At 51.7% G+C, this 17,032-nt stretch overlaps 1 protein-coding gene across 1 annotated transcript in view; it reads right to left on the reverse strand.

Annotated features, from left to right (window-relative positions):
• Positions 1 to 1,305: 1,305 nt before the first annotated feature.
• Positions 1,306 to 17,032, reverse strand: part of POLR2A (RNA polymerase II subunit A) — a 29,863-nt gene continuing 14,136 nt past the window's right edge. The window contains exons 11-29 of the mRNA XM_049766156.1: positions 14,894 to 15,103; positions 14,642 to 14,810; positions 14,159 to 14,253; positions 13,514 to 13,717; positions 13,034 to 13,256; positions 11,719 to 11,902; positions 11,005 to 11,176; positions 10,804 to 10,909; positions 10,509 to 10,714; positions 6,770 to 6,994; positions 6,132 to 6,378; positions 5,380 to 5,480; positions 4,369 to 4,473; positions 4,089 to 4,271; positions 3,399 to 3,602; positions 3,058 to 3,244; positions 2,842 to 2,955; positions 2,608 to 2,757; positions 1,306 to 2,524 (exon numbers count right to left, since the gene is read on the reverse strand). Coding sequence (XP_049622113.1) covers positions 1,368 to 2,524; positions 2,608 to 2,757; positions 2,842 to 2,955; positions 3,058 to 3,244; positions 3,399 to 3,602; positions 4,089 to 4,271; positions 4,369 to 4,473; positions 5,380 to 5,480; positions 6,132 to 6,378; positions 6,770 to 6,994; positions 10,509 to 10,714; positions 10,804 to 10,909; positions 11,005 to 11,176; positions 11,719 to 11,902; positions 13,034 to 13,256; positions 13,514 to 13,717; positions 14,159 to 14,253; positions 14,642 to 14,810; positions 14,894 to 15,103 — 4,242 coding nt within the window. The 3' untranslated portion in view covers positions 1,306 to 1,367. The remainder of the gene's footprint in view (positions 2,525 to 2,607; positions 2,758 to 2,841; positions 2,956 to 3,057; positions 3,245 to 3,398; positions 3,603 to 4,088; positions 4,272 to 4,368; positions 4,474 to 5,379; positions 5,481 to 6,131; positions 6,379 to 6,769; positions 6,995 to 10,508; positions 10,715 to 10,803; positions 10,910 to 11,004; positions 11,177 to 11,718; positions 11,903 to 13,033; positions 13,257 to 13,513; positions 13,718 to 14,158; positions 14,254 to 14,641; positions 14,811 to 14,893; positions 15,104 to 17,032) is intronic.

Consider the following 17,032-nt stretch of genomic DNA (forward strand, 5'->3'; position numbering starts at 1 on the left):
GCGTTTGACTTGCACACAGAAGCTCGGTGGTTTGAATCCCGGCATCCCATAGGGTCCCCGAGCCTGCCAGCAGCAATTTCTGAGTGTAGAGCCAGAAGTGACCAACTGAGCGCTGCTGCGTATGACCCAAAAAAACAAAAACAAAAACCAACCCGGAATGGCTACAAGCATATTTGTATATTGATAAATATATAGGGAAAGTAGGCTTCTAGAATTAGTATTGAAGATCTTTACTTTCTTACTTGGAACTGTACTTCCCATGTTTCCAGATTAACTATTACGTAAAACCAGCTAAAACTCTTTTACTTGGGGGCCGGAGAGATAGCACAATGGCATTTGCCTTGCAAACAGCCAACCCAGGACCTAAGATGGTTGGTTTGAATCCTGGCGTCCCATATGGTTCCCCACCCCATGCCTGCCAGGAGCTATTTCTGAGCATAGAGCCAGGAGTAACCCCTGAGCACAGCCGGGTGTGGACCAAAAACCAAAAAAGAAAAAAAGAAAACTGTTTTACTTGATTACTTCAGTGTAGAACAAGTGGCCATTACCTGTTTGATAGCCACAGACCTAGGACGGAGCAATGCCTGGTGCAGAGCAGCTGCTCATTCCTCAAGAACCAAATGTCCTTTCTGCTCGTCGCTGCCCAACTTAGCAGGGAGCAGCAAAGTCAACGTCACACCAGCATGAAAGTCCAGCAGGCAGGGAGGACATTTGTTTGGCATGCAGAGGACCCAGGCTTGACTCCTGGCATCCAGTATGGGGCGTTGAAGCCACTAGGAGCAATCCCTGAGCACGAAGCAAGAAACCAGTGTGGGCTACTCTCCCCCATTCTCCCCTGCCCCAAACGACCACCAGCCAAAGACAGTTCCAGGCCACAGGCAGTGCTCCAGAGAGATAAGCTGCTTCCCAATTAAGCACTTGACACACAGATATTTGGTCAAAATTAGCAAACTTTATTTGAACTTCAAAAAAATAACAGACAAAAGGCAGATGTAGCTTTTGTTCTTTGCAATAAGCAAATGGAACACAACATACCCGGACCCTGACCTTGACCTTGATTCTGACCCTAAGCCTAACCTTTAGTTAAAACACCCTTTACCCCCAATCAAGTCACAGGCAAAGAGACCCAATTTCGGGCCAGGCCTGGAGTGGGAAGGGTAGGGAAAAACTGCCACAGCACAACTGGAGAACAAGAAAACGTCCAACCGGCAACGGGACCAACAGGGAAACTTGTCCCAGGAGCTACGTACAAGAGGGCCGGGAGCCCAGGGAGGCGGCAGGGGCGGCAAGGGGGGGCAAGAGGACGATGGCGTCGCTCAAGCAGCCCGTCACCCTCAGCCAGCTTGCAGCTCCGTGGCCGGCCTCCCTCAGTTCTCTTCGTCACTGTCATCTGGGCTGATGGCCGGGCTGGTGAGGCTGTACGTGGGGCTGGTGGGGGAGTACCCGGGGGAAGTGGGGGAGTAGGTAGAGCCTTTGGGGGAGGTCGGGGAATAGGTGGGACTAGTGGGCGAGTACTTGGGGGAGGTGGGGGAGTAGGTGGGGCTGGTGGGTGAGTACTTGGGGGACGTGGGGGTGTACACCGGAGAGGTGGGGGAGTAGGTGGGAGAGGTGGGCGAGTATTTTGGGGTCGTGGGTGAGTAAGTGGGGCTGGTAGGAGAGTACTTGGGCGAAGTGGGAGAGTATTTTGGGCTGGTGGGCGAGTACTTGGGAGAAGTCGGGGTGTACTCCGGCGAGCTGGGACTGTAGGAAGGACTGGTCGGAGTATATTTGGGCGAGGTAGGGCTGTAACTGGGAGAGCTCGGGCTGTAGCTGGGCGAGCTCGGGGTGTAGGTGGGCGACTGAGGCGTGTACCGTGGGCTGGACGGCGAGTAGCTCGGGGAAGTCGGGGAGTAGCTCGGCGAGGTGGGGGAGTAGCTCGGAGAGGTGGGACTGTAGTTAGGACTCGTCGGTGTGTAGTTGGGGCTCGTAGGCGAGTAGCTCGGCGATGTTGGACTGTAGCTAGGTGATGTCGGGGTGTAGTTGGGGCTGGTGGGGGAATAGTTGGGACTTGTGGGTGAGTAACTCGGGGAAGTGGGTGAATAGCTGGGTGATGTTGGGGAGTAGCTGGGGGAAGTCGGAGAGTAGCTGGGCGAGGTCGGGGAGTAGCTGGGCGAGGTGGGAGAGTAGCTCGGTGAGGTCGGGGAGTAGCTGGGGGAAGTCGGGGAGTAGCTGGGAGAGGTCGGGGAGTAGCTGGGGGAAGTCGGGGAGTAGCTGGGAGAAGTGGGGGAGTAGCTGGGCGAAGTTGGGGAGTAGCTAGGAGAGGTCGGCGAGTAACTTGGCGAGGTCGGCGAGTAGCTGGGGGAGGTCGGGGAGTAGCTGGGAGACGTGGGGCTGTAGTTGGGACTGGTTGGAGAATAGGATGGAGAAGTCGGGGAGTAAGAAGGCGAAGTGGGCGAGTAGGAGGGACTTTGGGGTGTGTAGCCCCCAGGCGAGCGAGGCTCATAGGCTGGTGATGTTGGCGAGTAGCTAGGAGACATGGCACCACCTGCGGGAAAGAACCGAGGAGTCAAGTGGCGGAGACTCACCCAAAAGGAGGAAATGGACTTGGTCCCCAGAAAAGGAACTTACCTGGTGATGGGATGTACGGACTCGAGGGGCCTGGGGAGCCCGGGGAACCTGGCGTTGGCGACCAGGCAGGAGAGTAACCTGGGCTGAAGCCGCTGGCATCTGAGGCAGCACTGGGAGAGAAGCCAGCTGCCCCTGGGGTCATGCCGCTCCCTGCAGAGGAAGAGCAATGTTTGCTCGAGTGAGTGCTAGAATCCCACGGGACAACTTTTCCAGAGCCCAAGTCAGGTCACTCACCGACACTGGGAGACCAGGAGCAATAGGCGGGGGTCGCGCCCTGGTTCCAGGGGGTCATAGCCGGAGAAATTCCTCCCATAGGGCTGGGTGCTGAGCCAAAGAACATGCCGGTGGCTGCAAAGTTGACAGTGACCCATGAGGACTCACATTTAAGAACCAACCATCCTTCCAGCCCCGCCAGGCTCTGTCGCCACGCCACGCCCGCCCCATACTCACGTCCAGCGGCTCCCAAGCCTGGGATATTGGTGGGGATCTCCATGCCGTACTTGCACTTCTCTGCGTCAAGCAGGAGGTCGAAACAACCAGTGCCAGCTGGAGCTAGCTGGCCCAGCATGATGTTCTCAGACACCCCCTTCATGGGGTCACTCTCCCCGTGTGCAGCTGCTTCCATCAGCACATCCACCTGAGGAACCAGAGCAGGAGCAGGAGAGGCCCCTGAACATCGTGTTCCAGGGGGTTCCCGTACAGCCCAGCCACCCACTAGGCAGGATGGCCAAGGTCCAAGAGCGTCCACTCTGGCAACGCTTTCATTTCTTCCGTCCAAGTTATGCTCTTACCGTTTCCTCAAAGGAGCATTTCATGAGAGGGCCGGTGTCCTGGCGGTTGACCCCGTGTCTGGTGATGGCCATCAAGTGGCCACGGCAGGTCATGGTATCGCACAAGAGCGCCAAGTGTCGGTAGTTGACATAGGAGCCGTCAAAGGAGATGACGTGGTACAGCTCCCGCTCCAGGGCCTTTCGCACAGCTTCTATGCCCAGGACCTGGCGTGGGAGCAGGGATAAGGGTCACTTCTCGGTTTCCACCATCACCCTTATCCTTAGAGGACAGCCAGAACCAAGTGGGTTCAGGCAATGAAAAAGCAAAATATCTGGCTGAGGTGCTTGCATGCACACTTCGTGTCTTCCACACACGGCCAGGAAGGATTCCTGAGCAGAGGCAGGAGTCCACAAACCCTGAGCACCACAGGGCATGGCTCAAAGGCCAACACAAACATCTGGCAGAGAATGCTTGAGTGGACAGACAGCTCAGGGATCAGGGAGTTGGTTGGGTTTTCCCACACACACCCGCAGTGCTCAGGGTCGCTCCTAGTGGTGGGAGAGACCACTGGGGTGACAGGGAGCAAACCTGGCAATGGGCAGGCAGATGCCGTACCCACGGTGCTAGTGCTCTGGCCACGGGGTCAGGGAATTGGGTTCGAGCGAGAGGGAGGTGGTGAAGAAACCCGGCAGTGGGTTCTGGGCACGCACCGTGAAGATCTCCACAATGTCATTGGACGTGGTGCGAACGGGGTCCACGTCCTTCTCGCTCAGCACCCGCATCAAGCTCACGCCATCCGTCTCCAGAATCCACTCCTGCAGGGCCTTGAACTCCCCGTCGTCTGTGATGATGATCTTCTTTTTGTTGTCTGTCTGAGGCAGGTGCATGTACACCTGAGAGGGAACAGAGCGCGCTCAAGTGGAGCCCATGGGAGGAAAGGAAGGATGACTGGTAGGAGGAAGGAAGGGAAGGAAGGACAGGGCGGCTGACCTTGCTGATCTGCTCGATGCCCTGCAGGGTCATGTCCGTCAGCATGTTGGACTCAATGCAGCGCAAGAAAACATCGTCATCCATCTTGTCCACCACCTCTTCCTCCTGAAACGAGAATGAAGTAAGAACTCCCAAATCTGATGGTCTTTTTTCCTGTAAATCGCTTTGCTTTTTGGTTTTGGCTTCCCAGGATTCTATGGGCTAGTACTGTCTGAAGTGCTCAGTAGACTATGCACTGCCAAAGCTCAAGGCACCCAGCACACAAGATTATGTGTAATAACTGAACTTTCTTTTTTTTTTTTTTTTTTTGGTTTTTGGGCCACACCCGGTAACGCTCAGGGGTTACTCCTGGCTATGTGCTCAGAAGTTGCTCCTGGCTTGGGGGACCATATGGGACACCGGGGGATCGAACCGCGGTCCGTCCAAGGCTAGCGCAAGCAAGGCAGGCGCACCTTACCTTTAGCGCCACCGCCCGGCCCATAACTGAACTTTCTCCTGGGCCCCCAGGACTCCCCCTTTCCTTGGTTTCACCACAAAACAGCCTCCTCAAAGACCTGCGTCATTTTAGGTCCCCAGTCTGTACCCCCTTGAGGTCCAGTGAAATTACTTTTAGTTCAGATATGTTTTTGGTGGGGAGGGAATGTTAGGGTGACTCCAATTGTGCTCACAGCTGACTCCTGGCTTTGTCTTCAAGGATCATTCCTATTGATCACTAAGGAGAACCTAATAGCGCTGGGGATCAAATTGGATCAGCCACCTGCAAGGCAAATACTTTTTCCATTGTACTAACTTTTTTTTTGGTTTTTGGGTCACACCGGCAGCGCTCAGGGGTTCCTCCTGGTTCTATGCTCAGAAATAGCTCCTGGCAGGCTCAGGGGACCCCATGGGATGTCGGGATTCGAACCACCGACCTTCTGCATGCAAGGCAAATGCCGTGCTATCTCTCCGGCCCCACCACAACTTATTTTATAAGAGCCTTGCGCAGCAATGAAATAATCTAAGTTCCTTTACCTCTTGCATCTTGTTTTCATCGCTATTCATGATGCGGATCCGAAGCACCAGCTTCTCTGCATTGTCGTCGTTAAAGATGCAATTCAAATCATCACCAAAACCTGGTAGATAGAGGCATGAGCAAGATCACACCTGTGGTAGTGGTTTTTGCTGCTGGCACTCCAATAGGTGCCATCAATACCCAGATACAGAAAGGTTGAAAACTGAACCCCCCCACAATCAATATTCCCTACAGCTCTTCTGGCTTTTCCTTCTCAAGGAATCCCATTCCAACGAGAGGGAAAGCAAAGACTGAGAAAGAAAAAGAAAGGAAGAACTGGAAGAAACTGAAAAAGGAAGATGGTGACGGTGGGCAGCCTACACTGGAGACAGTAACAGTAGAGAGGGAGTCCAGGATTTTTTTTTGAGGGGGTCATATTTGGCAATGCTGAGGATCAAGTCTGGGACCAGCAATGTGCAAAGCAAACGCCTCGCCCGCCCCTCTGTGCTATCACTACTGTCCCCCCCTCACCTCTGTTCAAGGTTTTATGGCCACCTCAATGTCTTGGGGCTATATCTGGTGATACTCAGGGCTCTCCTGGCTCTGCATTCAGGATTTACTTCTGGTAGGGCTTGGAGAACCACACGGGAAGCTGAGGATCTAACTGGGGCCAGCTGCACGCAGGGCAAGTACCCTACTGCCATCCTGTCATGCCGTGCCTCACTGGGAGCCCAGGACTTTAAAGCTGGGCTCACAGCATCCTCATCCTTACCAGCATTGATTTTCTCTGCGATCTGCTCCATGGTCAACTTCCGGTCAGTCATGTGCTTCCGGTCCAGTTCCACCCGCAAAAGCCAGGGTGAAATCCGGGCGACGTCGAAGTCCGGCATCTCATAGTAGACGTTCACCCATTCCTGGTCCTCTGCCACCACTGTGCTCTGGGGGTTGGGGTCGTAGTAAATGGCTGTGTTGGCAGTCACCTTCCTCAACGTCGTGTGTTCCAGGCGGCAGAGAATGTCCTGCGAAGAAAGGAATCTTATGGCACAAGCAAGGGCTCGGGCCTCAAAGATCTCTTCACACCTCCTGTTCAGGGAATTCCAATTTTTGTGGCACCAAGGAACCCATCAGTGAGCAATCCAATCCCTCTGGCCTAGAATCCTTAATTCTTTTTTTTTTTTTTTTTTTTTTTTGTGGTTTTTGGGTCACACCCGGCAGTGCTCAGGGGTTTTTCCTGGCTCTGTGCTCAGAAACTGCTCCTGGCAGGCACGGGGGACCATATGGGACGCCAGGATTCGAACCGATGACCTTCTGCATGAAAGGTAAACGCCTTACCTCCATGCCACCTCTCTGGCCCCGAATCCTTAATTCTTATTTCCTTTCTCCCCGAGATCCCAATACCCCCAAACTTACCTTGGCTCTCTCTGCATCTCGAGCCGACTGGCCCAGCAGAAAGACAGTAAGTGAGGGGGTTTTTGGTTTCTTGGAGATGTTGATGAGCTCCTTCAGCCGAGGCACTCCCAGCGTCACATTCTTGGCAGACACACCGGCATAGTGGAAGGTGTTCAAGGTCATCTGGGTGGCGGGCTCTCCCAGGGACTGTGCAGCCAGAGCTCCCACCATTTCCCCAGGGTGGGCCTACATAACAAGCAAGCGGTCAGCGTCAGAAAAGGAACAAGCCTCTCTACAGACGAATGAAACAGCCAGGCCCGCCCACAGAGGACATAAAGGAGAGGTGCTGGGAAAGCGGACTTTACAAAGTGGGGTGGGAGGAGGAAAACGGGCGTTTTGGAGGCAGAGGAAAGCATTCATTTGCCTTGCACGTGGCCAACCCCGATCCTCGGCAGTACCAGCAAAGCAATACTCAACCGAGCAGAGCCAGTAACCATCTTTAAGTGCTGCTAGCGTGCCCACTTCCTGCTCCATAAGTCTTATCTAAACATCCCCTTCCTCTGATTTTTTTTTATCAGGCCACACCTGGTGACTCAGGGGTTACTCCTGGCTATGTGCTCAGAAATCGCTCCTGGCTTGGGGGACCATATGGTCCGTCCTATGTCAGCCACATGCAAGGCAAACACCCTACTGATGCTATCTGCACGGGCCCCTGACAGTGTTTTTTTTTTGTTTGTTTTTGTTTTTGTTTTTGGGTCACACCCAGCAGCACTCAGGGGTCACTCCTGGCTCTACACTCAGAAATTGCCCGACGGGCTGGGGGACCGTATGGGATGCCGGGATTCGAACCACCATCCTTCTGCATGCAAGGCAAATGCCTTGCCTCCATGCTATCTCTCCGGCACCCTGACAGTGTATTTTTTAAGCACCTGATTTATAACTGCCTCCACCCTCAGGTACTACTATATTCTGTAGAAAAATCCAAGTTTTGGGGTCGGGCGGTGGCGCTGGAGGTAAGGTGCCTGCCTTGCCTGCGCTAGCCTAGGACGGACCGCGGTTCGATCCCCCGGCGTCTCATATGGTCCCCAAGAAGCCAGGAGCAACTTCTGAGCTCATAGCCAGGAGTAACCCCTGAGCGTCACAGGGTGTGGCCCAAAAACCAAAAAAAAAAAAAAAAAAAAAAAAGAGAAAAATCCAAGTTTTAAAAAGTTTTAAAAGCATGTCCAATTGGGGTTGGAGAGATAGCATGGAGGTAAGGAGTTTGCCTTTCATGCAGGAGGTCATCAGTTCGAATCCCAGCGTCCCATATGGTCCCCCGTGCCTGCCAGGAGCAATTTCTGAGCACAAAGCCAGGAATAACCCGAGCACTGCTGGGTATGACCCAAAAACCACACACACACACACACACACACCACACACACACACACACACAAAGCATGTCCAATTAATAGTTTTAAGGAATCTTCCCAAAGCTTTTCTTTCCTGTTTTGAGTTTTGGGGGACCCAGTGATGCTCAGGGACTAGACTTACTTCTCCTGACTCAGCTCAGTCATCACTCCTGATAGTGCTGAGGGACCCATATGGGTATCAGGGATCTAATCAGGATTGGTAAAACCTTAATATCTGTATGATCTCCCTAGCCCTATAACTTACACATTGAAGTGTCTGATCTTTCTGGCCACCAAAATATTTTTCGACACACACCATGTCTCAAAATGTAACTTTTTATTTGGTCTTTGGATCACACCCGGCGGCATTCAGGGGTTACTCCTGGCAGGCACGGGGGACCATATGGGATGCCAGGATCCGAACCACCGTCCCCTGGATCGGCTGCTTGCAAGGCAAATGCCCTATTGCTGTGCTATCTCTTTGGCCCCATAACTTTTTATTTGGAATCATATAGTATAGTCTTTTTTGTTGTTGTTGCTTTGGGTCATTCCTGGCCGCGCTCAGGAGTTACTCCTGGCTCTATGCTCAGAAATCGATGGGGCCGGGCGGTGGCGCTAGAGGTAAGGTGCCTGCCTTACCTGCACTAGCCTAGGACGGACCGCGGTTCGATCCCCGGCGTCCCATATGGTCCCCCAAGCCAGGAGCGACTTCTGAGCGAATAGCCAGGAGTAACCCCTGAGCGTCACCGGGTGTGGCCCAAAAACCAAAAACCAAAAAAAAAAAAAAAAAAAAGAAATCGCTCCTGGCAGGCTGGGGGGACCATATGGGATGCAGGGATTCGAACCACCAACCTTCTGCATGCAAGGCAAACGCCTTACCCTCCATGCTATCTCTCCGGCCCAGTCTTTTAAACTGACTTCATTGATTTATATCATATATATTTAAGGTTCATTACTGTACAACCTGACGACTGGCCAGATGGAAGGTCTCTCCAGCTCCATAACAGACATTTTAAGAAAATAAAGAATAGGGCCCGGAGAGATAGCACAGCGGCGTTTGCCTTGCAAGCAGCCGATCCAGGACCAAAGGTGGTTGGTTCGAATCCCGGTGTCCCATATGGTCCCCCGTGCCTGCCAGGAGCTATTTCTGAGCAGACAGCCAGGAGGAACCCCTGAGCACCGCCGGGTGTGGCCCAAAAACCAAAAAAAAAAAAAAAAAAAAAAGAACTTATGTGAACAGGGCCAGAGAGAGACAAGCAGCCGATTCAGGACCCAAGGTGGTTGGTTCGAATCCCGGCGTCCCATAGGGTCCCCGTGCCTGCCAGGAGCTATTTCTGAGCAGACAGCCAGGAGTGACCCCTGAGCACCGCCGGGTGTGGCCCAAAAACCAAAAAAAGAAAAAAAAAGAAAGAATAGGGTTGGAGGGGCCGAAGAGTTAGCATAGAGGTAGGGCATTTGCCTTGTATCCAGGACAGTGGTTCGAGTCACTGCATCCCATATGGTTTCAGGAGCCTGTCAGGAGCAATTTCTGAGCACAGAGCTAGCAGTAACCCCTGAGCGTTGCCGAGTATGAACCAAAAACCAAACCCCCCCCCCCCCGCACAAAAATACCCCAAACAAACAAAAAGAATAGGGCTGGAGTGATAGTACAGCAGGTAGGGCGTTTGCCTTGTACGTGGCCAACTTGGGACCAACCAGTTTGATTCCCGGCATCCATATGGTCCCCTAAACCTGCCAGGAGCAACCCCTGAGCATTGATGGGTGTAGTCCCGAAACTAAAACAACGTTCCTTGGGCTGAAGTGATAGTACAGTGCTTGCATGTACATATGGTCCTCTGAGCCCTCTAGGTGCAATTCCTGAGTACAGAGCCAGGAGTAACCCGAGCGTCAATGGCTATGGCCCCAAAACAAAACAAACAACAAAGTAACACTCCAATTTCACACCCAAGTTAGGTCACTAATTTCTTTTTTGGGGGTTTTGGGTCACAACTGGCAGCACTCAGCGGTTACTCCTGGCTCTACACTCAGAAATCGCTCCTGGTAGGCTCGGGGGATCATAAGAGATGCCGGGATTCGAACCACTGTCATTCTGCATGCAAGGCAAATGCCCTACCTCCATGCTATCTCTCCGGCCCACTAATTTCTTTTGTCACTGTTACAGTATTTTGTGAAGACCACTTTTATTTTTGTAATGTAAGATCAGCAATCCTGCTACATTAGGTCATTTCAGCTTTCCAAGGAAATCCCCAAACACAACTCGGAACCAACGTCTCTGGAGAGAGCTACTCAAGGCAACTGTGGGCACCGGTGGGCTGCTGTCAGCGCCAAGAAGTCAAAGGCAACAGGGGCGGTCAGGAGCACAACATACTCACAATGGCCTGGTTGAATTTGGACTCAATTTCACCAAGCAGCCAGTCAAAGGCCTCTCCACTGAGCCGAAACTCCTCCGCCATGCGGCGGGAGCACAGCGTGGAGCGCAGGTGGATGTTGAAGAGCAGAGTCGCGTTCTCCTGGGCCTGCCGGCTCAGAGGGTCATCCCCATTCACGATCACCAACTTCTTGCTCAACTCCTTCACTCCTACAAGCCAGAGGGGGGAAGAGATCGAATCACGCCGCCCGCAGACGCCTCGCCCCATCTTGGCACCGAGCCTCGAGGCAGGTACTCACCCTCCACCACCTTGATAGGATGCAGGTCGGAGGGGAGGCGAGGGTTGATGTGAAAGATCTTCTGGGCGTTCCAAATCATGCGCAGCAGGTTACAGGGGAGAACCACCTGCGGCAAGAATGAGGGCAAGGCAAGGCGGGCTCACAAGGCTGAGTCACCGGCTGCAGCAGCATTCCTGAGCCCGGCCCCGCAGTCACACTCACCTTGCTGTCACCAGTTGGGAAGATGACCCTGAGAACCTCCCGGTCCTCGCGCATCCGCTCGAACTCTCGTTCCAGCTCATTCTGAATGTGCGCGTTGCTGAGCACATCCTTGACCAGATCCTCCTGCAGGGTGCGCCGGAGAGCTCGCTCGTTTGTGTAATCGAATCGGAACCTACGAGGGAGGGAGCAACGACGTCAAATCACAAGTGTCACAGGACCCGATTCTGCCCACGGGAACTCCCTTGGGCATCTCAAAAGGGGATGCAGCCTACAGAACAGGGCTGTGGAGGCAAGGATTTCAGGTAGGAATTATCTTGGCAGATCATTTGTTACCGCCAATAAAGCGTAAGCTCGTGCCAGGTGGCCGCCTTTATACCACCGCCAGGGACAAGAGTGGGGACAGATCGCCATTCCCCTTCTCCCACAGTGCTGAGGCTTTCAGAGTTCAGGGGAAAGGGCTCCAAAGGATGCACTTCAGGGGCTACAACAGCAGGGTGATGAGTCTGCATACGCCAATCTGGGTCAATCCCCGACACCCCTCATGGTCCCCAGAGTTCGTCAGAAGTGATCTGGGCTCTGAGCACAGACCCAAGAGTAAAAGCCCCGTGTACAGCCTAGTGTGGCCCAGCTCCCCTCACCCCCAATAAGGGTTGGGGGATACAGAAGAGGATTCTAACTATTCTGGCAAGAACCTTCCACTCGTCACACGCTCACTTTTTCTCAAAAGCCTTGTTGGAGGGCTTAAGGGTCGCCAGATTCTGGAACTCGACGCTCTCGCCGGCCAGGCCGTCCTCGCCATAGCGGAGCTGCACCACCTGGTTGATGGAGTTGCGCACTGTGGCGTCGTACTTCACCATCACCGACTCCATGGACTTGATCAATCGCCGCTGGATGTATCCTGTGGGAGGTGATGTCAGCAGTGGGAAGAGATCAGAAGATGACAATGCCCAAATAACTCTCCTCTGTGTTTATTTTTTTGCCACACCCAGCAGTGATCAGGTGTTACTCCTGGCTTTGTGCTCATAAATTAATACGGATGGCAGGCTCAGGGAACCATATGGGAAGCCAAGGATTGATCCCAGGTCAGCGGCATGCAGGCAAAACCACTGTGCTCCTATTCTTTTTGTTTGTTTCTTGCTTTTTGGGTCACACCCGGTGACGTTTGGGTTCCTCCTGGCTCTGTGCTTAGAAATCACTCCTGGGGCCCGGAGAGATAGCACAATGGCGTTTGCCTTGCAAACAGCCGATCCAGGACCAAAGGTGGTTGGTTCAAATCCCGGTGTCCCATATGGTCCCTTGTGCCTGCCAGGAGCTATTTCTGAGCAGACAGCCAGGAGTAACCCCTGAGCACTGCCGGGTGTGACCCAAAAACCAAAAACCAAAAAAAAAAAAAAAAAAAAAAAAAAAAAGAAATCACTCCTGGCTTGGGGGACCATATGGGACACCGGGGCATCGAACCACGATCTGTCTTAGGTCAGCCATGTGCAAGAAAAACGCCCTACCACTGTGCCACTGCTCAAGACGGGCCTCCTGTCCACTCAGGAGCCTACCCACCTGATCTTCAGAAGCCAGTTTACTCGTCTTTGAGACCAATCAATGAAAGCCATGTCTATGCCAGATGAATCAATGCCCAGCAGACTCAGAACAAGGTTAGCTGCCTCTTTTATATTTTTATTTTTGGTTTTTGGATCACACTCAGCAGTGCTCAGGGGTAAGTTACTCCAGGCTCTGCGCTCAGAAATCAGCCCTGGCAAGCACCGGGGACCCCATGGGATGCTGGGATTCAAACCACCATCCTTCTGCATGCAAGACAAACGCCTTACCTCCGTGCTATCTCTCCGGCCCCCATAACTCTTTTCTACTTTGCACTGAGTCCAAATTACAGCTCTCAATCCCCAGGATGTGGCTCAGCAGATCCCATTTCTCATCCCATAAGATGCCGCTTGGAGTGCCCAGAGCAACACACACTTCTACATCCCCAGAGGATTCTAGCAACATTCCATAAAATGCCTGATTCTGAAGGCCTCACCAGTCTCGGCAGTCTTCACAGCTGTGTCGATGAGCCCTTCACGGCCTCCCATGGCATGGAAGAAGAACTCGGTGGGTGTGAGGCCAGCCAAGTAAGAGTTTTCCACAAAGCCTCGGCTCTCAGGTCCATAATCATCTTTAATGAAGTGAGGCAGGGTTCGGTGCTTGAATCCAAAGGGGATCCGCTTGCCCTCCACGTTCTGCTGCCCGACCACAGCAATGACCTGGGAAATGGCAAAAATGTGGGATATAACTAACGTTCTCCAGAAAGAGTAAGAGTCCTCTATCTTTTCTCTCTGGAGAAGCCTATATTTTCCCTAGTGAAATTATTTTATTTAGGCCCTAGAGATAGTTCAAAGGAGACCAGATTCATAGCATGGCGAATAGGCATTTATTTGCCTTGCCTACAACCAACCTGGGCTCAGTCACCACCATCTCATCACCCGCCCACCCACCACGTGGAAGTGTAAGAGTTTCCCACCTGGGAGATGTTGATCTTGGACCCTTTGGCCCCAGAGACCACCATAGATTTGAAGTTGTTGTATTCAGACAGGGATTTCTGGGCAGAGGAGCCAGTCTTGTCTCGGGCATCGTTGAGAATGCGGTTCACTTGGTTCTCAAAAGTCTGTCGCAGAGTGTTTCCTGGAGTAGGCTCCAGCTCATTGTTATGAGCCTTCTCGATGACCTGGGTGCAAGGCAGGGAGCAGAATTTCAAGGAACATCAGTCCTGATCCGAGTCCCCTAACTTCTATACTGCCTTTGCTTTTACTGACATTTAGTTCATAGTCTCAGGGACAGGCTTAGAATCTTAGTCAGTCATAAACTGCATGCCAAATTGCATTGCACAAGACCTGGGTTCAATTGTCAGCATCAACACATAGATATATTCCCTTTCCCTCCAAAATAAAAATAGAGGGAGAGGGAGATGTGGGTCAGGATGATAGCACAAAGGGCACTCCCAATGCACATGAAGACCTGGATTTTATTTCCAAGACACTATGTGGTTCTCCCTGAGCCCTGTCAGGAGTAATATCTGAGCAGAGGCATGAATCAGTACTGAGCAAAATCAGGTGTGGGACAGACGGACACCCACACCCACACACCCATATTCCCTTTTCCCTCTCACCTCTATTACATCTTGTTTGGCCTTCTTAATAGTGTTCTGAATGTCCTGGTAAGTCTTTGAATCAGCAATCGAGTCCCCAATACCAATGGTATGACCTAGAGGTAAAGAGAAACTCTGAACTCTCAAGAAACAATCCAAAAACTGAATCACAGACAAACGTGTTGATAAAAGAATGCCACACTGGGGCTTGAAGAAGTGTAACTGGTAGAGTACTTGTCTTACTCTACCAGGTTCGTTTAGATCTGAGATTCGATCCCTATGCCCCACATCAGCTCCTGAGTCTACCAGAAGTGATCACTAAGCACAGAGCCAGGTCTAAGTAAGCCTTGAGCACCGCTGGGTACAGCCTCAAATAAAAAACCAAAACCAACAAATAAAACACATGGAAAATAAAGAGGACGCCAAATTGAAGGAAAAGGAAGAAGTGAGGAACAGGAAATGGAAACGAGGTTCAGAAAGGGGGAGGCCGAGCCCTAGACTGACCCTCGATGAGCAGCCAGTTGTTGATGACAGTTTGGATGTTGGAGTAGAAGAGGCGAGTGACGTCGTGGCCCATCTCAAGGTAAGAGATGTGAACCAGGGAACCAGCTGATGTGCCCAGAGACTTCTTGCACAGAATGCCCATGATCAGCTCCCCGTTCTCCACCACCACCTGCAGACAGAACACCAGTCAAGGCTCCCTGGCTGGTTCCTATGTTCAAACGCCATCCCACCCACACAAAAACCAAGCCCTACTTTGGTGTCCCCGGGAGATATGTGTTTGTAAGGGCCACTGTCCTCATCGTCAGGATGTGTGCTGTGGGTGCGGATACAGTTGATGTGGCCCGGAATGATAAGGGAGAAGATCTGTTTGCCTGTCCACAGGGGTCGAGGCTTGAGGATGGCTGGCTGTGGGACTTTCCCGTCCCACGTGGATAGAAACATGAGGAGGTTCATCACTTCACCCTACGAAGATAAAGAGCAAAGAGATAGTAGATTAGAACTGCATGTCTCACCTCTTGGGAATGTCTGGGAGGCCATGTTGCAAGATGACAGGAAAAGCATCTATCAACTTTTTTTTTTTTTTTTTTTTTTTTTTTGGTTTTTGGTTTTTGGGCCACACCCGGCGGTGCTCAGGGGTAATTACTCCTGGCTGTCTGCTCAGAAATAGCTCCTGGCAGGCACGGGGGACCATATGGGACACCTGGATTCGAACCAACCACCTTTGGTCCTGGATCGGCTGCTTGCAAGGCAAACGCCGCTGTGCTATCTCTCCGGGCCCGCATCTATCAACTTTTAAAAAGTTATGGTACAGGGGCCAGAGTGACAGCACAGAAAGGAGGGCATTAGCCTTGCACATAGCTGACCCAGGTTTGGTCTCTAGCACCCCTTATGGTCCCCTGAGCCTGCCAAGAGTAAGCCCTGAGCACCCCCAGGTGTGGCAAAAAAACACAACAAAAACAAAACCCCCAATAGTTAACAGTACAGGAGCCAGAGCAATAGTACAGTGGCTAGGGAACTTGGCTGCAGGCAGCTAACCCAGGTTTGATCCTCAATAACAAATGGTCCCTCTAACCTCCCTACCCAATCCTCTAGAAGCAAGTACTGAGCTTATTCTTCACAAAAACAAGCTAATAATTAAATTATGGTGCAGCCAGAGAGATGATTTAAAAGGCTGGAGCACATGCTTTGCATGAAGTTCAGGCTTTGACTCCCAACACCACATGCTGGTTCCTTAAGCACCAAGTGTGATCTCTCTTAACACAGAGCCAGGGGTAAACCTCGAGCACCATCAGATGAGGCCAATCGAAAAACCACAAACCGGGACCAGAGAGATAGCACAGCAGTAGGGCGTTTGCCTTAGACGCAGAAGGATGGTGGTTCAAATCCCGGCATCCCATATGGTCCCCAGAGCCTGCCAGGAGCGATTTCTGAGCGTAGAGCCAGGAGTGACCCCTGAGTGCTGCCGGGTGTGACCCAAAAACCAATTAAAAAAAAAAAAAAAAAAGCCACAAACCAACATAAACCAATACTCACTGTGACAGAGAAAGAATTTTGAATTTTTCTAAGCCTCCCCCTTCAAAAAAAAAACCTACCCAAAGAGAATTTTGAGTTTTTAACTATCTTAAAAATTACTTTTTGAAAAAAAAAAATAAATAAATAAAAAAAAAATTACTTTTTGTCTGGGCCGGAGAGATAGCATGGAGGGAAGGCATTTGCCTTTCATGCAGAAGGACAGTGGCTCGAATCCCGGCATCCCATATGGTCCCCTGTGCCTGCCAGATGTGACCCCAAAAAATAAACAAACAAAAAAATAAAATAAAATAAATTACTTTTTGTTTTGTTTTAGGATGCCAGCAATCAAACCCAGGTTTGCTGTGTGCAAGGCAAATGCCCTACCCACTGTACTAGGGCTCCAGCTTTTCTTTTCCTTTTTTCTTTAAAAGTCCAAATAACTTTTTTTTTTTTTTTTTTTTTTGGTTTTTGGGCCACACCCGGTAATGCTCAGGGGTTACTCCTGGCTATGCGCTCAGAAGTTGCTCCTGGCTTGGGGGACCATATGGGACACCGGGGGATCGAACCGCGGTCCGTCCAAGGCTAGCGCAGGCAAGGCAGGCACCTTACCTTTAGCGCCACCGCCCGGCCCCCCCAAATAACTTTTAAGAAGTAGGAAATTGTGCCAGAGTGATAGCACAGTGGAAGGACATACGCCTTGCACTTGCTGCCCAAGACGAACCTGGGTTCAATCCCTGGTGTCCCAGATGATCCCCCGAGCCAGAAGCAACCTCTGAGCATCACTAGATGTGGCCCAAAAATCAAAATGGAAACAAAACAACAAAAAACGAAGAATTAGGAAATAAATGAAGATGAAAAATGAAATGAATGACTCATCAA

Source organism: Suncus etruscus, chromosome 20 (assembly GCF_024139225.1).
Source record: "Suncus etruscus isolate mSunEtr1 chromosome 20, mSunEtr1.pri.cur, whole genome shotgun sequence".
NCBI lineage: Eukaryota > Metazoa > Chordata > Mammalia > Eulipotyphla > Soricidae > Suncus > Suncus etruscus.